The sequence below is a fragment of the Apodemus sylvaticus genome, chromosome 3 (assembly GCF_947179515.1).
Source record: "Apodemus sylvaticus chromosome 3, mApoSyl1.1, whole genome shotgun sequence".
Taxonomy (NCBI): domain Eukaryota; kingdom Metazoa; phylum Chordata; class Mammalia; order Rodentia; family Muridae; genus Apodemus; species Apodemus sylvaticus.
The window spans coordinates 104,085,567-104,109,178 of NC_067474.1; the positions used below are offsets into that span (position 1 = coordinate 104,085,567).

The following is a 23,612-nucleotide window of genomic DNA, read 5'->3' on the forward strand; positions in this document are numbered from 1 at the left end:
AAGAATTCTCATTTTGAGACTTTTTTAAAAAGTAAAAGACTTTTAAAAAAACAAGTTGCCTTGTAACATCTTGGAATCTTCTTGGTGGGAGGAGGTCCCAAGTTTCCTGGGAGAGGGCTGGATGTTGAGCAGAACACCTAATAAGTGTTTTAATCAGTGATGCTTTTGTAAAGATACCATCACAAAACACCAGAGGATACTTTTTGGAGCATTTTCTAATTGGTGAAAAGGTGAAAGATTGTGCTAGCAGTTGCCAAGTTTTAATTTCATGTATTACAAGTTTCTGAATTAATTTCAAGAGTATACCTATCCATCCAAACTTTACACTTATTTTTTTAAACTACATGTTGTGACAAATCATATTGATGGTTATGATGGTGATAATTATGATGATGATATGATTTTTATTTTTTCTTTCACTTTTTCTTTCTCTCCTTTCTTTGTTTCTTTGTTTCTTTCTTTATTAAATATTTGATTTCATCACTCCATTTTTTAAATTTAAAATTAGATTTTTCTCTCATTTTGTCCATCCTTAGACCAGGTTCCATAAGCTGTGTGGATATAATCCTAGACAATGTGGTCCTATTGTCAGTATGCTGACAGTGAACCTGTCTCTTTGCATTAGTCTATATTATTTGAGTAACTTGATGGGACCCCAGAGAAGAAGAATACTAGAGAATGCAGCAGATTCCTTCCCCAGGGAGACTTGCCTGGATTCAAAATTGGCCACACCAGGTCATGTATTGAGATTCCCATTATTGAGATTACCCTCATATGCACTATAACTCTCCATTGCAAGAGGTTACAACAACACCATACACTTTTATATTCATTTACAATCTTCATCCAAAACAACCCTCACATGAATTCTACTACTCCTTTACAAACCCACCACAATTCCTCCCAAAAATCCTATACTACATTCTCTTCCAAGATGGATGAGTACAATATTGTAGGTGCGCATTGGCCATTAAGTAAATGGTAGTAGGCAAGCTAACACCCAAGAACCTAAGAGACTGGTGAGCTGGGAGCACCTTCTGAGTTCTAAGAGCCTGGGATGAAATGTTTAAACAAGCTCTCTAGATATGAGGCCCTACCCACTGAAAGGTATGGCCTACCAAATCATAGAATTGTAACTTCTGACCACCTCAGGATGAGCTTTACACAAGGAGACCCCAGAGCAATAGAGTTGAATTTTACTTGACCATTCCACATTCATCCGAACCAAAGAACGTGTGAAGCCCTGGCATCCAGCACACATTTTCTGCCTTCTTTCTACCATGTAACTTCTGTCTGTCCAAGGAATGTGTGTATTCTCAAGGGCTTTAAGCTCTCACAGTGGGATATCTAGTTCAGCCCAGTGTTCTCTTTTTCTCACCAGTGTAAGAACATGGAGAGTTCCTACACCTTCTGTGAAGACTATATGGAGATGGCAGAAAACACAGTTGCTTCCCAGCCAGGATCCTGGAATACCCAGCCTTCCCCTGTGGGGTCCAGCCAGCTTATTTCAGGTCAGAGCTCAGATATCCCTACCTGGAAACAAACAGTGATGGCATCAACATCCTGTAGCAACCAAGATGCAGCCTGTACTCTGAGTTCAACAGCACACCTGGGAGAATCCAATGATTTCCAGTTTGGAGAGCCAAGTGAGACCTCTTTTTGGTACCAGCAAGTTGTGTCTGCTGAGCAGAAAATCTCCCCTGCAGGCCCTCAGCACATGCAGCTCAACAGCACCCCGAAGACATGCCTCTCTCATTCCAAGAAGGGAGCAGTACTTGACACCATGGATACTCTCTACAATGAAGGCTACTGGAAGAGGACACTGAACTCTGACAAGACCCTCTTGTTCACAAATACAGACATGTCTTTGAATCCCAGGATTAACTTTGGTAATCATCAAAAGGTGCTTTCTGGAAGTCATGCAGCCCAGGACCCAAATGTAGATCACTCCCTTGCTTCTAAACATGACCAGATTTTCAGTGGTGAACATGAGATGCCTTTCCATGGTAACCAGACCAGCTACAATCAGATGACACCAAGGAATGGAGGGCATCTGACTCTCTATGGGAATCAGATGACATCACCCAGTTATACACAGGCCCCTTATCCTAATCAAATCATAACATCCTTTTCTGAACAGAATTGTTTTGGGAATCACCAGGAGAGCCCAGTAGCTGACAATGAATACTATGGAAATCAGATGATACTGCCAAATGGAAACCAGGTTTTCTCTGAGCCTCAGATGAGAATTAACTGTGACCAAACAAATGACCAAATAAAATCCTTCAGTGTTCAGAATGTCTTCAAAGATCAGGAGAATCTCCTCAGTTGTGAGCACTCCTTCTCTGGGTATCAGACATCAGGGTACAGATGTGACCAGGATTTGATTGTGAATCACCAGGTATCAATTTCATTTGCGGGCCAGCCTTTCTATGAGTTTCAGAAAGAGACTTCCAGTTTTGACACCACTTTTCATGGGTCTAAGAGGACAACATCCAGTCCAGAAGAGAACCTGGCTAGCCATTCAGAGACAAGTCCCAGTTCTGAAGAGATATTCTATTTGGGTCAGATAAAGACCTCTTTTGATGAAAATGTCTGCCCAAGTCAGAATGGAACACCCAATCTGGAAGGAAGCCTTGATTGGCAGGTGACTTCACTTAGTCCCCAAGCCTCATATGTGGATGAAAACTCTTATCCTTCACGTTCCCCTTTGTTCCAAAGACAACCTCAGGAAAATTCTTCAGCTTCCAGTTTGGTCCAGGTACAACGTCCAGAGATGAAGTCAGACACCAAGACCAAGATCCCTGTGTCCCAGAAGAACCCTCATCCTTTGAAGATCTTCGCCTGTACCTACAAGGATTGCCAGAAATCATACAAAAAGTCTCACCACCTCAAAAACCACATGAAGAAACACACAGGTCAGAAGGATTATGCCTGTGTAGAGCCTGGATGCAAATGGAAATTCTTCCGCTCAGGAGATCTCAAAAGACACAAGCAAAAGCACAGTGGGGAGAGGCCCTACCCCTGTGACGTGTGCAACAAAAGCTATTCCAGACCGTATTATCTCAAAAAGCATCAGAGGAGCCATCTTCAAACATCACCCATCACTGCAACCTGAATTCCCACTCCCCTCCCCATACCATATCATATTACACTAACATATTTCTTCCTTCTTCTCAGTCACCATACCTGACCACTAATCAAGTACTTTGGGGATAATAGTGGCCCCCAGCAATGGACTCACTCAAATATTCCCAAGAGATTTTTTTTCAAGGAAAGCAGAGATGTAATGACAAAACTGTAGCTAGCCTGAATCAAAATTGTATACACTGAAATTTTATTATCAAGTTAAACATAAAATTATAAATACTTTAAAAAGTAAGAAACTTTTCATTGTCTCAGTTCACATTCCTGAATTTGAAATCAAATGCCATGTTTATAATAGGAAGACATAATAACTTCAGTGTGTTCAAAAAATATTTGCTTGAAAATCACTAAAAGTGATAAACATGCTACCTCCAACTCAAATATTCACAAAACACATGTGAGACAAAGGAAGTGGAAAATCTCAATATTATGAAAATCCAACAGTCCAATTGAACTAGATGTGGAGATATTTCACTGAAGAAATTTAGGTGAAATCAGACAAGTGAAGAAGAGTCATTGTGCTTGCCCAATGCAAAATCTCAAAACCACACTCATGTATCATCATATACAATGGCAAATACAAAAACAAAACAAACAAACAACTTTCCTCCACCCAACTTGAAAATCCTAAAGATAGACTATATTCTGGGTAATGCTCCATTTTACACATTCCAGAGGACAAAACAACAAACCAGAAATTGACTCCATCAGATAGAGCAGTGGCAGGGCCTGTGAGATTTTTTGGTTTGTTTTTTTTTTTTTTTTTTTTTTTTGTATTTATTGTTTAAATTTTTATTAGATATTTACTTTATTTACATTTCAAATGTTATCCCCTTTCCACTTTTTCCCTCTTTTTCCCTCACTTTTCCACATGTGCAAGGACTTTTCCTCTCATTGACACCTGACCACCCCATCCTCTGCTACATATGCAACTGGGGTCATGGGTCCCTCCATGTGTACTCAGTGGTTGGTGGCTAAATCCCTAGGAGCTCTGGGAGTCCTGATTTGTTCATGTTGTTGTTCCTCCTATGGGGCTGTAAACCCCATCATCTCCTAGGGTCCTTTCTCTAGTTCCTCCATTGGGAAGCCTGTGCTCAGTTCAATGGTAGGCTAAGAGCATCCACTCTGTATTTGGCAGGCACTGGCAGAACCCCTCAGAAGACAACTATATCAGGCTCCTGTCAGCTAGAACTTCTTGGCATCCACAATAGTGTCTGGGTTTGGTAATTGTATATTAAATGGATCCCCAGGTATGGCAGTCTCTGGATGGTTTTCCTTCAATCTGCTACACACTGTCTCTGTATTTCCTCCCATAGGTATTTTGTACCCCTTTTAAGAAGGACCAAAGTGTCCACACTTTGGTTTTCCTTCTTCTTGAACTTCATGTGGTCTCTATTATATCTTGGGTATTCCTGCCTTCTGGGGCAATATTCACTTATCAGTGAGCATACCATATGTGTTCTTTAGTGACTGACTGGTTTAAGTCACTCAGAATGTTATTTTCTAGCTCCATCCATTTGCCTAAGAATTTCATGAAGACATCGATTTAATAGCTAAGTAGCACTCCATTGTTTAAAGGTACCACATTTTCTGTATCCAGTCCTATCTTGAGGGACATCCTGGCTCTTTCCAGGTTCTGTCTGTTATAAATAAACCTGCTATGAACCTAGTGGAGCATGTGTCCTTATTACATGTTGGAGCAACTTCTGGGTATATGCCCAGGAGTGTTATATCTGGGTCCTCAGGTACTACTATGTCCAATTTTCAGACGAACTGCCAAACTGATAAATAAATAAATGGAAATCTAACTACTGAGAAAAAGTTAGCAACTGAAATTTCATTTAGACACAATAAAAGAGATCAATCTGTTTGCTTCAGTGGAGTCACACCAGTCAGATCAAGCACTACAGGGAAGGCCTCATGTACAGAAGTAGGTGACTTACCAAAAATGGGTTACATGTTGTTTTGCATGTGTGTGTGTGTGTTTTTTTAATTACAGGTTAGTTTTCTTTGTTCTTTTTTTGATGCTTTTGATTTTTTTTTTTTTTGGTGTGTGTGTGCATTAATTTTTTTGTTTTTTCTTTGGAGAAGGAACTTAAAAGTTGGGTGGGTAGGAACAGGAATAGAATCTGGAAGGAGTTAGAGGAGGAAAAGAATATCTTAAAATATATTTAGATTTAAAAATGTTTTAAATTATGAAGTATATTATGAAAATTGAATATGTGTAGTTCAATGTATTTTAATTACAAGGCAATTAATAAAAGTGCTGTTATATCTGTGATGAGTTTTCTTACTTGAATATTTATTTTTATTTAATGACTTATTTATTAAATTTCTCTATTAAAAATAAATACAATATATCCCTACATTCATTGAAGTTAAAGAATTACATGAAATTCTGACAGTACAATGGTATGAATGATTGTCAAATTATATATGAAAAAAGATTGTAATTATTTATTAGTAATAGTAGATGGAAAACACCATATAGTCTTTAAGCAATTAATGAAAAAACAGGCAACAACAACAATAACAGAACATGCAAAGCCATTGAGATAAGAGATATTAGTGTCCTGTCCAGAACTTCCAGGCTAACAGAATAGGTTTGATGGGAAGAAGTGATTCCAACAATGCAGCTACAGAGACATGATGTCACAGAGAGGAATTTGGTCTTGTAATATCAACAACATTTTTTCCTCCACTGGATATTTTCTTTATTTATATTTCAAGTGTCATCCCCTTTCCAGGTCTCCTCTCTGGAACCCCTATCCCATCCCTCCTCCTCCTGCATCTCCACCACCCACACACCCACTACTGCCTTTCTGCCCTGGCCTTCCCCTATATTAGGGCATGAAATCTCTCAGGCACAAGGGCTGTTTCTTCCACTTATGTCCAACAAGGCCATCTTCTGCCACTTATGTGGGCAGAGCCATGGGATCCTCCATGTGTACTCTTTGCTTGGTGGTCCAGTCCTGAGGAGCTCCTAGATATCAAAACTCTTAAGTCTGTTAAATATAAAGTTTCAAATCTTAGCTAGAGTAATAAAGCAAGAAAAAGAGATACAGGGAATACAATAAGAGGGAAGAAGTCAAATAATATCTATTTGCAGGTAACATAAACTTATACCCCCCAAAAAAAGGAAAAAAAAAAAAAAGAAGACAGTAAACACCTGAGAAGAAAACTCTTAAACCTAGGGAGAGAGAGATGGTTCATTGGTTATGAGAATTTGCTGCTCTTGCAGAAGAATAGAGTTTGTTCCTAGAATGCATAGGATGTCTCATTATGCCCTGTATCTACCGTTCAAGGCAATCCAAAGCCCTCTTCTAGCTTTCTTGGGTATTGAATGCATGTAGTATACACACATTAACACAGACAAATCACTCTTGTATGTAAAAAAAAAAACAGTAAATGATGAAATATTCATTTTCTAAAACATATAAAAGTAACACACAGGTCAAACAATATACATATATATACATATGTATATATATATATATATACACACACACACACACAAACATACACACACATATGTCTGTATGTAGCAACACTTAATGTAATAAAAGAGGACATAAATTTGAAAGAGATAAAATATATATGAGAGAGATTTGAGGAAGGAAAGAAAACGGAGTAAGAAATGATGTACTGATGTTGTACATCAAAACAAAAACAAATACTAAAAAGAGAATATGTTACAGCTATTAAACACATTCTGCAAATTGTCAAGATAAAATTCAACACACACACACACACATAAAACCAAAAAATAAAACCCCCACACAATAGTCTTCTTAGCGAATAACAAAACACATTGAAAATAAATCCTAATCACAATAGTCTTTAAAGAGTGGCAATAGGAACATTTCTGGGTTAAAAACATTGAGATGCCTGTGTGACCCCATCCTTCCACCAGGAGCCTTTCCTGTCCAAAGGAAGAACAGAGGGAAAGGAACAGGGATTGAAAGACTGGCCTTCCTGGGACTGCCCAAGCAGGGGATCCATCATGTCTGCAGATGACAAACCAAACACTCCTGCAGTCAAGATTCACCTGCTGACAGTAAACTAGTATGATAGATCCTTGGGAGGTCAGGTCAGCAACTGATCAATACAGATATGGATGCTTGGAGCCATACTGAGCTCAGGGAACCTGGTGATGGAGCTGACAGAACAGGAGGAGCAGAGGGAGATTGCAACATTGTTGGAAGAACAATATAGGCTTGCATAACTACCCAGTTCTCCCAGAGTCTAGACCATCTACTAGGGAATGAACTTGAAGGTATCGATGGCACCAGATACATGTGTAGCAGAGCATGGACTTGCCTGACAGCAATGGGAGGAGAGGACCTTGGACCTGGGGAAGTTTAATGCCCCAGTGTATGGGTATACTGCAGCAGTAGGCTGGGAAGAATGTAGAGGGGTGGGGGGTGGGGGTGGGACGGGAGATGTGGGATGGCAAGATTATGGAAAGGTTACTGGGAAGTGGGATATCATGGGAAAGGTGTTTAGTGAAAGGGTGACCAGCAAGTGTGATATCATTATCATTATCCAAATGCTTCCTAGAGGGAACTGGTATCCCAGGATTTCTGACACACAGGCTTGTGGGAGGGACAAGCCACAGGAAGAGAGAGAAAGACCAACTAACACCAGGGATAACTAGCTGTCAAGAGGCAAGTACAGGAACATAAGCAACAGAACCCAAAGCTACTTGGCATATGCAAAGTATCAGAACCCATTTTTTTTCCACCACAGTGATTCCAGGAAACACCAACAAATCATAAAAGCAAGACTCTTATTTAAAATCACATCTCATGATAATGATTCAGGACATTAAGCAGGACATAAATATCTCAGTCAAAGAAATACAGGACAACAGTACCTGAACTGCAACTGTACACAGGATCAGGCATAGCACTGGGGGATTAACAAAAAACACAGGCATGGGTCATTCTGTAAGGAGAATGCCAAAGCTTTAATGTGAGTCCAGCAATATATATACTAGAGGCCAGGGAAGGGAACAGGAAAAATCAATTATAGCCATAAGCCAGGCAGCTGGGAAGTCCATACAACACCAGGCAGGAGGGCAGGAATCAAGCTAAGCCATGGGATGTTTTGCTCTCAAGAAACCTGTGCAAACAGCTCATCTGGGGGCATTGAGCCAAGCTCCCTGGTTCCCAACAACAGGAAAACCCAGTTAAACAGTTAGAAGCCCTTAAAGAGGAAACACAAAAACCCCTTAAAAAACACAGGAAAGCACAATCAAGCAGATGAAGGAATTTAGCAAAACCATATACGATCTCAGACACGAAATAGAAACAGTAAAGAAATCTCAAAGAGAGACCACCATGGAGATAGAATACCTAGGAACTAGATCAGGAGATAAAGATACAAGCATCATCAACAAAATACAAGAGATAGAAGAGAGAATCTCGGGTGCAGAACATTACATAGAAAACATTGTCACAAGAGTCAAAGAAAATGCAAAATCTAAAAAGCTCCTAAGCCAAAACATCTGGGAAATCCAGGACACAATAAAAAGAAAAAAACCTAAGAATAATAGGTATAGAAGAAACTGAAGATTCCCAGTTTAAAGGGCCAGTAAATATTTTCAACAAAATTATAGAAGAAAACTTTCCTAACCTATAGAAATAGATGCCCATGAACATACAAGAAGCCTACAAAACTCCCAAAAGACAGGACCAGAACAGAAATTCTTCATGTCACATAATACTCAAAACACAAAATGCAAGAATGAATATTAAAAGCAGTAATGGAAAAAGATTAAGTAACATATAAAGGCAGAGCATTCAGGATTATACCAGACTTCTTGCTGGAGACTATAAAAGCCAGAAGATCCTGGGCAGATGTCATACAGAAACAAAGAAAATACTAATGACAGCCCATGCTACTATACCCAGCAAACTCTCAATTATCATAGCTGGAGAAATCAAGATGTTCCCTGATAAAAATATATTTAAACAACATCTTTCCATAAATAAAGACCTACAAAAGATAGTAGATGGAAACCTTTAACAAAAGATAAGAAACTACATGCTAGAAAAATGCAAGAAAATAATACTTTTTCAGCAAAGCCAAAATATAGCCACACAAACATAAACCTTCATCAACAAAAATAACAGGAAGCAACAATCAATAGTACTTAGTAAATATTTCTTAAGATCAATGGGTCAATTCCACAATAAACAGACATACACTAACAGACTGGATTCATAAACAGGACCCAGCATTTTGTTGCATACAGGAAAAGCATCTCAGTGTCAAAGAAAGTCACTACTTTAGAGTAAAGGATTGGAAAACAATCTTCCAAACATATGGTCCCAAGAAAGAAGCTGGAATAGCCATTCTTATGCTGCATAAAAACAATTTTCACCCAGGAGTTTTCAAAAAGTATGAGGAAAGACACTTTTCACTCAATTTTGAATATCTATGCACCGGATGCAAAGGTGACACATTCATAACAAAAATAATCTACTAAAGCTCAAAGTACACTTTGTACTTCACACAATAATAGTGGGAGCCTTCAACACCCCACTCTCATCAATGGACAGACCATGGAAACACAAATTAAACAGAGACACATTGAAGGTATCAGAAGTTATGGACCAAATGGATCTGACAGATATCGACAGGACATTTCATCCTAAAAAGAAAGAATACAACTTCTTTCCAGCACCTCATGGTACCTTCTCCAAAATTGACCATATAATTGTTCCCAAAACAGTCCTCAACAGATTCATCAGATCACCATTGACTAAGGCTTGTCTTCAATAGCAAGAAAAACATCAGAAAGCCCACATACCCATGGAAGCTAAACAATGCCCTACTTGATAATAACTTGGTCATGGAAGAAATAAAGAAATTAAAGACTTTTTAGAATTTAATGAAAATGAAAGCACAACATACCCAAATTTATGGGACACAATGAATGCAGTGTTAATAGGAAAACTCATAGTACTGAGTGCCTCCAAAAAGAAGCTGGAGAGCGCATACACTAGCAGCTGAACAGCACACCTGAAAGCTTTAAAACAGAAAGAACCTTATACACCCAAGAGGAGTAGAAGGCATGAAGTCATCAAACTTAGGGCTAACATGAATGAAGTTGAAACAAATAGAACTATACAAAGAATGAACAAGACCAGGAATTGGCTCTTAGAGAAAATCAAAAAGATAGATAAACCCTTAGCCAGACTAACTAAAAGGCACAGAGACAGTATCCAAATTAACCAAATAAGAAATGAAGGAGGAGATAACAATAGAAACTGAGGAAATTCAAAATATCATCAGAACCTACAACAAAATCCTATATTCAACAAAATTAGAAAATCTGGATGAAACTGATACTTTTCTAGACAGATTCCAAGTAACAAAGTTAAATCAGGATCAGACAAATCTTCAAAATAGTCCCATAATCCCTAAAGAAATATCAGCAGTCCTTAAAATATTTTTTGGTTTTTTTTTAGTTTTTTTTTGTTTAAAATTTTTTTATTCGATATATTTTTTTATTTACATTTCAAATGATTTCCCCCTTTCTAGCCCCCCTACTCCACAAAAGTCCCGTAAGCCCCCTTCTCTCCCCCTGTCCTCCCACCCACCCCTTCACACTTCCCCATTATGGTTTTGCTGAATACTGCTTCACTGAGTCTTTCCAGAACAGGGGGCCACTCTTCCTTTCTTCTTATACCTCATTTGATGTGAAGATTATGTTTTTGGTATTCCAGTTTTCTAGGTTAATATCCACTTATTAGTGAGTGCATACCATGATTCACCTTTTGAGTCTAGGTTACCTCACTTAGTATGATGTTCTCTAATTCCATCCATTTGCCTAAGAATTTCATGAATTCATTGTTTCTAATGGCTGAATAGTACTCCATTGTGTAGATATACCACATTTTTGCATCCACTCTTCTGTTGAGGGATACCTGGGTTCTTTCCAGCATCTGGCAATTATAAATAGGGCTGCAATAAACATAGTAGAGCATGTATCCTTATTACATGGTGGGGAATCCTCTGGGTATATGCCCAGGAGTGGTATAGCAGGATCTTCTGGAAGTGAGGTGCCCAGTTTTCGGGGGAACCGCCAGACTGATTTCCAGAGTGGTTGTACCAATTTGCAACCCCACCAGCAGTGGAGGAGTGTTCCTCTTTCTCCACACCCTCTCCAACACCTGCTGTCTCCTGAATTTTTAATCTTAGCCATTCTGACTGGTGTAAGGTGAAATCTCAGGGTTGTTTTGATTTGCATTTCCCTAATGATTAATGACGTTGAGCATTTTTTAAGATGCTTCTCTGCCATCCGAATTTCTTCAGGTGAGAATTCTTTGTTTAACTGTGTACCCCATTTTCTAATAGGGTTGTTTGGTTTTCTGGAGTCTAACTTCTTGAGTTCTTTATATATATTGGATATTAGCCCTCTATCTGATGTAGGGTTGGTGAAGATCTTTTCCCAATTTGTTGGTTGCCGATTTGTCCTCTTGATGGTGTCCTTTGCCTTACAGAAACTCTGTAATTTTATGAGGTCCCATTTGTCAATTCTTGCTCTTAGAGCATACTCTATTGGTGTTCTGTTCATAAACTTTCTCCCTGTACCGATGTCCTCAAGGGTCTTCCCCAGTTTCTTTTCTATTAGCTTCAGAGTGTCTGGCTTTATGTGGAGGTCCTTGATCCCTTTGGATTTGAGATTAGTACAGGAGACATGGATGGATCAATTCACATTCTTCAGCATGCTGACCTCCAGTTGAACCAGCACCATTTGTTGAAAAGGCTATCTTTTTTCCATTGGATGTTTTCAGCCTCTTTGTCGAGGATCAAGTGGCCATAGGTGTGTGGGTTCATTTCTGGATCTTCAATCCTGTTCCATTGATCCTCCTGCCTGTCACTGTACCAATACCATGCAGTTTTTTTTTTTTTTTTTTTTACACTATTGCTCTGTAGTATTGCTTGAGGTCAGGAATACTGATTTCCCTAGACTTTCTTGCATGGTAAGAGTCACCCCAAGATACTTTATACTGTTTGTGGATATTGTGAAGGGGGTCATTTCCCTAATTTCTTTCTCAGCCTGCTTATCCTTTGAGTATAGGAAGGCCACTGATTTGCTTGAGTTGATTTTATAACCTGCCACTTTGCTGAAGTTGTTTATCAGCTGTAGGAGTTCTCTAGTGGAGTTTTTTGGGTCACTTAGGTAGACTATCATGTCATCTGCAAATAATGATAGGTTGACATTTTCCTTTCCAATTTGTATCCCTTTGACCTCCTTATGTTGTCGAATTGCCTGAGCTAGTACCTCAAGTACAATATTGAAAAGATAAGGAGAAAGGGGGCAGCCTTGTCTGGTCCCTGATTTCAGTGGGATTGCTTCATGTTTCTCTCCATTTAGTTTGATGCTGGCTACCGGTTTGCTTATATTGCTTTTACTATGTTTAGGTATGGGCCTTGAATTCCTGTTCTTTCCAAGACTTTAAGCATGAAGGATGCTGAATTTTGTCAAATGCTTTTTCAGCATCCAATGAAATTACCATGTGGTTTTGTTCTTTGAGTTTGTTTATGTAGTGGATTGCATAGATGGATTTCCGTATATTGAACCAACCGAGCATTCTCGGGATAAAGCCTACCATGGTGGATGATCGCTTTGATGTGTTCTTGGATTCGGTTGGCAAGAATTTTATTGAGTATTTTTGCATCGATGTTCATAAGGGAAATTGGTCTGAAGTTCTCTTTCTTTGTTGGATCTTTTTGTGGCTTTGGTATCAGCGTAATTGTGGCTTCATAGAAGGAATTGGGTAGTGTTCCTTCTGTTTCTATTTTGTGGAATAGTTTGAAGAGTATTGGTGTTAACTCTTCTTTGAAGGTCTGGTAGAATTCTGCACTGAAGCCATCTGGTCCTGTGCTTTTTTTGGATGGAAGACTTTCTATGACTCCTTCTATTTCTTTAGGCATTATGGGACTGTTTAGATGGTCTAGTTGGTCCTGATTTAATTTTGGTATTTGGTATCTGTCAAGGAAATTGTCCATTTCCTCCAGATTCTCCAGTTGTGTTGAGTACAGGCTCTTGTAGTAGGATCTGATGATTTTTTGGATTTCCTCAGTTTCCGTTGTTATATCTCCCTTTTCATCTCTCAGTTTGTTAATTTGGATACTTTCTCTGTGCCCTTTGGTCAGTCTGGCTAAGGGTTTATCTATCTTGTTGATTTTCTCAAAGAACCAGCTCCTGGTTTTGTTGATTTTTTTTTTGTATGGTTCTCTTTGTTTCTACTTGATTGACTTCGGCCCTGAGTTTGATGATTTCCTGCCTTCTACTCCTCCTGGGCGAAATAGCTTCTTTTTGTTCTAGGGCCTTCAGGTGTGTCATTAAGCTGGTAATGTATGCTCTCTCCATTTTCTTTTTGGAGGCACTCAGGGCTATGAGTTTTCCTCTTAGCACTGCTTTCATTGTGTCCCATAGATTTGGGCATGTTGTGTAATCATTTTCATTGTCTTCTAAAAAGTCTTTAATTTCTTTCTTTATTTCTTCCTTGACCAAGGTATCATTGAGTAGAGTATTGTTCAGTTTCCACGTGTATGTGGGTTTTCTGTTGTTTCTGTTGCTATTGAAGACCACTTTTACTCCATAGTGATCAGATAGGAGACATGGGATTAGTTTTATCTTCTTATATTTGTTGAGGTCTGTCTTGTGACCAATTATATGGTCGATTTTGGAGAAGGTACCATGAGGTGCTGAGAAAAAGGTATATTCTTTTGTTTTAGGATAGAATGTTCTATATATATCTGTTAAATCTAATTGGTCCAAAGCTTCAATTAGTTTCATTGTGTCCCTGTTTAGTTTCTGTTTTCCTGATCGGTCCATTGAGGAAAGTGCAGTGTTGAAGTCACCCACAATTATTGTGTTAGGTGCAATGTGTGCTTTTAGTTTTAATAAAGTTTCTTTTACGAAAGAGGGTGCCCTTGCATTTGGGGCATAGATGTTCAGGATTGAGAGTTCTTCTTTTTGTATTTTTCCTTTGACCAGCAAGAAGTGTCCCTCAGGTTCTCTTTTGATGACTTTGGGTTGAAAGTCAATTTTATCTGATATTAAAATGGCTACTCCAGCTTGTTTCCTGAGACCATTTGCTTGTAAAATTGTCTTCCAGCCTTTTACTCTAAGGTAGTGTTTGTCTTTGACCCTGAGCTGTGTTTCCTGTAAGCAGCAAAATGTAGGGTGCTGTTTACGTATCCATTCAGTTAGTCTGTGTCTTTTTATTGGGGCATTAAGTCCATTGATGTTAAGAGATATTAAGGAATAGTGATTGTTACTTCCTATCATTTTTGACGTTATTTTTTAAATTTGAATGCTTAACTTCTTTTGGGTTTGATGAAAGGTTACTATCTTGCTTTTTCCAGGGTGAAGTTTCCCTCCTTGTATTGGTGTTGTCCTCCTATTATCCTTTGTATGGCTGGGTTTGTGGATAGATATTGGGTAAACTTGGTTTTGTCATGAAATATCTTAGTTTCTCCATCTATGGTGATTGAGAGTTTTGCAGGATATAGTAGTTTTGGTTGGCATTTGTGTTCTCTTAGAGTCTGCATGAGATCTGCCCAGGACCTTCTAGCCTTCATAGTCTCAGGTGAAAAGTCTGCTGTGATTCTGATAGGTCTTCCTTTATATGTTACTTGGCCTTTTTCTCTTACTGCCTTTAGTATTCTTTCTTTGTTTAGGACATTTGGTGTTTTGATTATTATGTGACGGGAAGTATTTCTGTTCTGGTCCAGTCTGTTTGGAGTTCTGTAGGCTTCTTGTATATTCATGGGCATCTCTCTCTTTAGGTTAGGGAAGTTTTCTTCCATAATTTTATTGAAGATATTTGCTGGCCCTTTAAGTTGTAAATCTTCACTCTCATCTATGCCTATAATCCTTAGGTTTGGTCTTCTCATTATGTCCTGGATTTCGTGGATATTTTGGGTTACAAGCTTTTTGCATTTTGCATTTTCTTTAACTGTTGAGTCCATGGTTTCTATGGAATCTTCACCATCTGAGATTCTTTCTTCTATCTCTTGTATTCTGTTGTTGATATTTGCATCTCGGTCCCCTGATTTCTTCCCAAGGCTTTCTATCTCCAAAGTTGTCTCCCTTTGAGTTTTCTTAGTTGTTTCTACTTCTGATTTTAGATCCGGGATGGTTTTGCTTAGCTCCTTCACTTGCTTGTTTGTGCTTTCCTGTAATTCTTTAAGAGATTTTTGTGTTTTCTCTTTCATGACCTCAGCCTGTTGACCAAAGTTCTCCTGTATTTCTTTAAGAGATTTTTGTGTTTCCTCTTTCATGACCTCAGCCTGTTGACTAAAGTTCTCCTGTATTTCTTTAAGTATTTTTTGCATTTCCTCCTTGTTGGCTTTTGTATTCTCCTGGATTTCTTTCAATGATTTTTGTGTTTCCCTTGCAAGGGCTTCTAACTTTTGATCCATTTTCTCCTGAATTTCTTTTTGATCCATTTTCTCCTGAATTTCTTTAAGTATGTCCTTCATGTGTTCCTGTACCAGCATCATGACCAGTGATTTTAAATCCAAATCTTTTTTTACTGGTGTGATGGGGTATCCAGGACATGTTGGTAGAGGAGAATTGGGTTCAGATGTTGCCATATTGCCTTGATTTCTGTTAGTGACGTTCCTGTGTTTGCCTTTTGCCATCTAGTTCTCACTGGTGTTAGTTTGTCTTGTCAGTGCTGGACTCACCAGTGCAAGCTGCCCCTTCCCAGTTGGCCTCTGGTGCACAGCTTACCTCCTGCACTGCTTGTAAACAGGGTGCTGCTGCCCAGGTTGTTCAGATCCCAAAGCAGGCACCCGAAGGCTCCAGCTGGGGCCCGCTGGATTCACTGGAGCACACTGACTTCTCCCAGCTGGCCGCCCGGAAGCCCAGCTTGCCTCTTGCAGGATCCGGAGATGTGGTGCGGCCGCCCAGGCTGATCTAGATCCGGAAGCGGAGAGAGTTGAGCTGAGGGCTTCCGCCTGAGGCCTTGTCCCAGATTGTGTCTGTGTACCAGGTGGAGCCCGTGTGCCACTTCCTGTCATTTTTGACGTTATTTTTTAAATTTGATTGGTTAACTTCTTTTGGGTTTGATGAAAGGTTACTATCTTGCTTTTTCCAGGGTGACGTTTCCCTCCTTGTATTGGTGTTTTCCTCCTATTATCCTTTGTATGGCTGGGTTTGTGGATAGATATTGGATAAACTTGGTTTTGCCATGGAATATCTTAGTTTATCCATCTACAGTGACTGAGAGTTTTGCTCGATATAGTAGTTTTGGCTGGCACTGTGTTCTCTTAGAGTCTGCATGAGATCAGCCCAGGATCTTCTAGCCTTCATAGTCTCAGGTGAAAAGTCTGCTGTGATTCTGATAGGTCTTCCTTTATATGTTACTTGGCCTTTTTCTCTTACTGCCTTTTTCTCTTACTGCCTTGTTTAGTACATTTGGTGTTTTGATTATTATGTGACGGGAAGTATTTCTGTTCTGGTCCAGTCTGTTTGGAGTTCTGTAGGCTTCTTGTATATTCATGGGCATCTCTCTCTTTAGGTTAGGGAAGTTTTCTTCCATAATTTTATTGAAGATATTTGCTGGCCCTTTAAGTTGTAAATCTTCACTCTCATCTATGCCTATAATCCTTAGGTTTGGTCTTCTCATTGTGTCCTGGATTTCCTGGATATTTTGGGTTACAAGCTTTTTGCACTTTGCATTTTCTTTAACTGTTGAGTCCATGGTTTCTATGGTATCTTCAGCATCTGAGATTCTTTCTTCTATCTCTTGTATTCTGCTGTTGATATTTGCATCTATGTCCACTGATTTCTTCCCAAGGCTTTCTATCTCCAAAGTTGTCTCCCTTTGAGTTTTCTTAGTTGTTTCTACTTCTGATTTTAGATCCTGGATGGTTTTGCTTAGCTCCTTCACTTGCTTGTTTGTGCTTTTCTGTAATTCTTTAAGAGATTTTTGTGTTTCCTCTTTCATGACCTCAGCCTGTTGACCAAAGTTCTCCTGTATTTCTTTAAGTGTTTTTTGTGTTTCCTCATTATTGGCTTTTGTATTCTCCTGGATTCCTTTGAATGATTTTTGTGTTTCCCTTGCAAGGGCTTCTAACTTTTGATCCATTTTCTCCCGAATTTCTTTAAGTATGTCCTTCATGTGTTCCTGTACCAGCATCATGACCAGTGATTTTTAAATCCAAATCTTGTTTTACTGGTGTGATGGGGTATCCAGGACATGCTGGTAAAGGAGAATTGGGTTCAGATGTTGCCATATTGCCTTGATTTCTGTTAGTGACGTTCCTGTGTTTGCTTTTTGCCATCTAGTTCTCACTGGTGTTAGTTGGTCTTGTCAATGCTGGACTCGCCAGTGCAAGCTGCCCCTTCCCAGGTGGCCTCTGGTGCACAGCTTACCTTCTGCACTGCCTTGAGACAGGGTGCTGTTTACCAGGCTGTTCAGACCCGGAAGCAGACACCTGAAGGCTCCTGCTGGGGCCCGCTGGATTCACTAGAACACACCGACTTCTCCCCGCTGGCCGACCAGAAGCCCCTCTTGCCTCTTTCAGGACCTGGGGATGTGGTGTTGCCGCCCAGGCTGATCTGGATCCGGAAGCGGAGAGGTCTGAGGGCTACCGCCAGAGGCCTCAGGACTGAAGACTAAGCTCTGTGCTACAGGAAAGAGCTGTGCTGTGAGCTCCCAGACTGCCTCTGGGTGCACACCAGGTCTCCCGCACTTCCTTTATCAGACCTTCAAAGAAGACCTAATACCAATACTCTTCAAACTATTCCACAAAAAGGAAACAGAAGGAACATACCCATTTTATTCTATGAAGCCATAATTATGCTGATTATGCTTTCTTTGTGATGAAATTCTTTCTATATAATCATGAAACTAATACAATTTCCTTTCATAGAGGACTTCATAAAAGATATTTTTTTCTATTTCTATCATGTTTAATGTTCCAAATAGCTTATAAACTTCTTTGAGTGCATATTACCTTTAGTTTTTACTTTTAGAAGTTGTTTTATATATAAGAGAGATTTAACTACTAGAAATCATTTAGATGACTTAAAAAATGTCAATACTGAGTTGTATATTTTAAAATAAATTTTATTAGTTTAATAAAATTAATAATTAAAAAGTGGAACTTCATGAAACAATACCCTCACACTACTAACAATCATCATGTGGGTAATTAGATAACCTACAGAATAGAATTAGCACTTTAGCTGCTGTAATATATGACAGAGAGTCATTTTTATAGAAAGATAGAAAGAATGGGGTGGGAGAAATTTTAAACACCAAGAAAATAAAACAACTAATATTAGCACATAGAACTAAATACAGAGTTCTCAAAGAAGAAATAAACGGCATAAGAAAAATAATTTCCTATTTCACATATGTAGCCATTAGGGAAATCAATAATAAAGTTGTGTTCTAATTTTGCCTCATTCCATTCAGAATGTCCAAGTTGAAAAATGACAGCAATGGAAAGTGAAACAGCCATTCTGGAAATCAGTAGGGAAATTCTACAAAAAACTATAATGAGATATAGAATATGATTTTACTGTTGGCGAGCATATACCCAAAGTGATATATATATCCCACTAGCAAGATGTGTCTTAATCTTGTCCATAGCTGCTATATTCACAATATCCAGAAGATTGGGGAAAGCCTGGGTGTTCATTAAGGAACAAAATGATGAAAAATACTATATATTTGGACAATTGAATATTGTTCAGCTATTAAAAATTTAAAATTTGAAATCTGCAGGTAAATAGATGTTAATGGAAATATCCACTCTGGTTTTGGTAATGAAGACCTAGAAAAACAATGTTGAAATCTCTCTGTCATGTACGGACTCTGGCTCTGAAATTTATATGTGTGGGTTATATCTTAGTGCTCAAAGAAGTTAGGAAAGCAGTAAAGACCTAAGAGGTGGGCTTACTAAGAGAGTGGAGGTAAAATACAGATGATATGAATGAAAATAAAAATAATAGAAAAATAAGTTTAGGTGGAATAAGTGAGGGGACTGTAGAGTATAGATGTATGTAGAGAAGAAGGATAACTAACACTTCAAAAATCAATAATCTATGTAAATATAGAGATAGATAGATAGATAGATAGATAGATAGATAGATAGATGATAGTAAAAGAACGTTAAATGGGTACCTTAGTTGGGTTTTTGCTGCCGTGAATCGACACCCTTACCAAGCCCAGTATTACCAAGGACAACAGTTGATTGTGCCTGGCTTAAAAGTTCAGAGGAGGAATTTCAGTATCATCAAGGAATAAAATGGCAGCATCCAGGCAGGTATGCTGTAGGAGAAGGTGAGACTTCCACATCTTCTTCTGAAAGTGGCTAGCAGAATGCTGGTTTCCAGGCCGTTGGGATGAGGTTCTTCAGGTACACACCCACAGTGACACATCTATTCCAACATGGCCACAACTTTTAATAGTACCACTCCCTGGGCTTAGCAGATACAAACTATCACATTTCACTTCCTGGCCCACATAGACTTGTTCATATTCCTAATCATGGCATAATACAAAATATATTTAGTCCAAATTCACAATTCCCCATAGTCTTTAGCAGTCTCAACAACTGATAAAATCAAACAACTGTTCAAAGTTCAATGACTCTTCAGTGATGCATCCAATCACTTAAGTGTACTTCCCAAAGCAAGGCAGGAAACTAGTTGGACAAACTCCAAATTCTGTACCTCCATGGCTAATGTCAAAGAAGTCTTCATATCTCCAACTCCTTTTTCATCTTTGTGGACTACAAACATTTCCTTCTCCTGGGCTTGCTCTACTCTCTGTTAGCAGCTTTCCTTAGCAGATAGCCCACAGATCTGGCATCTCACACATTTTGGCATCTCTAAGTCACATTCAGTGTTTTAGCTTCTTCTTTAAATGTCGTGGCATCCCCAATTGATCTCTTCTGGGCTTCTTCAAAGAGCATTTTTTGGTCTCCAACTCTGTCCCCTTTAGCACTCTAAGAGCAGGTTAATCCACTCCACTTCCAGGGATGTTCTTGGTAAACATTCCATGGTACTGGCATCTCCAATACATTGGGTCTTCTGTTACAACTATGCTTCACCAATAGCCTCTCATTGGCTCTTCATGGTGCCAAGACTCAAATTCTTTGCATGACCCCTTCAGTCCTGGGCACTAAACATTAACTAAGGCTGAACCTTCACCAATAATCTTCTATGGCATCTCACAGCACAAGTCCTCAGTTGTTCAACACGACCCCTTCATGCTTTTAAACAAGTGCCACATGTGTGGCTGTTAGAAATTACCAATGTCAGATGAAACATGAGTTACAGCCTTGCTATTTCTGGAACACAGCTTCTTGTGATCCAAGAAAATGATTCCAAGAATATTTCACCTCAGTGATGCTGGTCTCTTGTTAATCACCACTAATTTCTAGGATTCATCTATCCCACATCAATTGTCATCCCACTTGTTCCTTCTATTCTTGATTCTAAAGCTAGAGGCATATGGCTGGAGCAGCCAAAGTTCTGCTGCTTACAGGAACTGGAATATGACACATTACATTATCTCTAGCCTACTGTTTTCCAACTTATTCACTCCTTATGCTTGTTTGCCCTGGATCTTGCTCTGTAGATTGACCTTGAACTCACAGATCTACTTGACTGCCTCCTGAGAATAAGGTATGTACCACCATGCCTGGACTTAAGCTTTTCTTCACCTAAATCTTGCTCTGTCCCAGGTCACCTTTAACTCAGACATCTGATTGGCTTTATCTCCTGAGATTGAAGGTGTGTACCAGAATGCCTTGATCTAACATTCACTAGGGAAATTCTGGCCTCAAAGTCCCACTCTCTCAATATGTTCTGTCCCACAACACAGGATTTAGCTCCATTTCACTTCCTGGTGCCTCTTTAAGACTAGAAGCATATATTTTATATTTTTTTCTTCTAAGCTTTCTATGCTTGCTCAAAATGTTCTTAATGAGATTTAAACAGGAAAAATTTCTCTCCTGTGCTTTGTTGAGACTTGTTTGTCAATGCAATAATTGGAGCCTCTTCACCATAGCCATAGGCAGACTCTTCATTTAAGGGCAAAACCATGCCACATACTTTACAAAATTACTACAAAAATCAGTCTATACCAAATAAGGAAGATCTCCACTAAAACCTCTTGGGCCAGGTGTACACAGATAAAATCATTCAAATCAACAATGTCTTCCATACTCCGATTAGGATGGCTGATTATGCCACACTTAAACATTCCATGGCTTTCCAAATCCAAAGTCACACATTCTTCTAAACAAAAACATGGTTAGGCCTATAAAAGCAATATCTTTCAAGTGGTAGCAGTTTCTTTCTTAGGGTTTTACTGCTGTGAACAGGTACCATGACCAAGGCAAGTGTCTATTTCTTCATCCAAAGGCAGCCTGGAGAGGACTCTCATCATACATTGGGTAGAGTTAGAGCATTGGAACATCAAATCTCACAACTATAGTGACACACTTCCTTTTTTCTTTTGTTTTGTTTACTTTTTTTTTTTTTTTAGCTTTGTAGAGACAGGGATTCACTGTGTAGTCCTGGCTGTCTTAGAAGTCACTCAGTAGACCAGGTTGGCCTCGAATTTTGAAATCCACCTGCCACTACCTCCCAAGGGCTGGTATTACAGGCATGTACCATCATGCCCAGCTGTGACATACTTTCTTCAACAAGGCCACACATACTCCAAAAAGGCAACAACTCTTCATAATGAGACTCACTAGGCCAAGCATATTTTAATCACTGCAATCTATTCAATGGCCTCATAGGCTTATTCAAACACATGAATTATGTACCTCATATGAACAGTAAGTATTAGTGTATGGATTCAATAAATAATCCCGATCTGACTGAGTTTGGTGCTTGTGTGTTTTCTGCATCAACTCTCAAATCCCCAACTCCATGGCTCCTAAATGTCTTCCAAAGCATTACAACCCAGGTGAAAGTTTTACATTACTAAGTTTAGATGCAGCACTAGTTACAGTCTTATTATCTCTGAAACACAGCTTCTTTATGTTCTCAGAAAACACTGCCCAGAAGACTTCAAATCAGTAAAATGGCCTCTGTTTATCACTATTAATTTCTTGGCTCTACTAGCCAGCATTGTCCCTATAATCCATTCTATGTTTGAATGTAAAGCTAGAGCCAGAAGGTAAAGTTCTTGCAATTTGCTACTTCCTGTGGCTGGAACATGTCTCCCTTATTCTATTAAATCCTTCAATACTTAGGATTTGCTGTCCTGGGACTTGTTGTGTAAACTCACTTTGAACTCAGAGATCTGCATGTCACTATCCACTTAGTTCTAGTATTAAAGGTATATATCAACATGTCTGGTCCTAAGCATTATTTTTTAAACTTGAAACAGCTTCAGTACTAGGGTGGCATTGAACTCTGCCTGCCTCTATCTCTTGATTGCTGGGATTAAAGGCATATACTACAATGCCTGGACCTGATGTCCAAAACATATAAAGAACTCAAGAACAGTAGTGCTGTTGAAATATTACTGATCCTCGAAAAACCAGACAGCCTCAGATATGATGCAACACACACCAGGATATTTAATCTGTTTAAGTTAGCTTCCACCCAACCCCTCAACCTCTCACTGCCCCACCATCCCAGAGGATGGTTTTGGTGGCAGACCCATGAATATGTTTCTGGGAAAGGCTTTATAGTAAGCAGAAAACAGAGTACATGTGTAAGCATCGGATTGGAAAGTTACTGTGGCCTTTAACATAATTGCTTTATGCTGGGAGTCATATCATAAACTTAATTTCTGCTCTACTCTGTATTGGTCATCATTAGGCAAGTGGTAGGTTTGTCACATGGAGAGCAGGTTTGTTGGGGAAATAATCTGGAGATGTTGGTCTTGTTGAATCTGTAAACTGCAAAAGCTCATCTTGTTGGAATTAGCATAGAGAATGGAACTAGGGAACAGTTTTGTTAGGGATCAACTTGAAGACTGGACCTTGTCACCAGCCTGTTAGTTTACCTGAGTTTAAAATTAGGTCAGGGTCTCTAAAATGGAGTCTGAACTTAAAATATTTGATTTCTTAAGGCTAAACTGAAAATAACAAAACAACACAATCAAAAAAAGGAGTATAGAATTAACCGATAATTCACAACAGAAGACTAGTGAATGGCTGACAAGCACTTAAAGATATTTTCAAAGTTCTTGGTCATCAGGGAGATGCAAATAAAAACAACAATCAGATTCTACCTCAAACCAATCAGAATGACTAAAATCATAAACTCAGGAGACAACAATGCTGGCAAGGATGTGGAGAAAGCGAAACACTCCTCTATTTCTGCTGGAATTGCAAATTTATACAACCACTCTGGAAATCTATCCTGAGGTTCCTCAGAATATTGGAAATAGATCTCCCTGAAGACCAAGCTATAGCACTCTTGGGCTTATACCCAAAAGTTGCCCCAC

At 39.0% G+C, this 23,612-nt stretch overlaps 1 protein-coding gene across 1 annotated transcript; it reads left to right on the forward strand.

Annotated features, from left to right (window-relative positions):
- Positions 1–1,423: 1,423 nt before the first annotated feature.
- Positions 1,424–3,118, forward strand: LOC127679991 (Kruppel-like factor 18). The gene is made up of 2 exons (XM_052175551.1): positions 1,424–1,996; positions 2,081–3,118. The coding sequence occupies exons 1-2, from the start codon at positions 1,424–1,426 to the stop codon at positions 3,116–3,118; spliced, it is 1,611 nt and encodes a 536-aa protein (XP_052031511.1).
- The last annotated feature ends 20,494 nt before the right edge of the window (positions 3,119–23,612 follow it).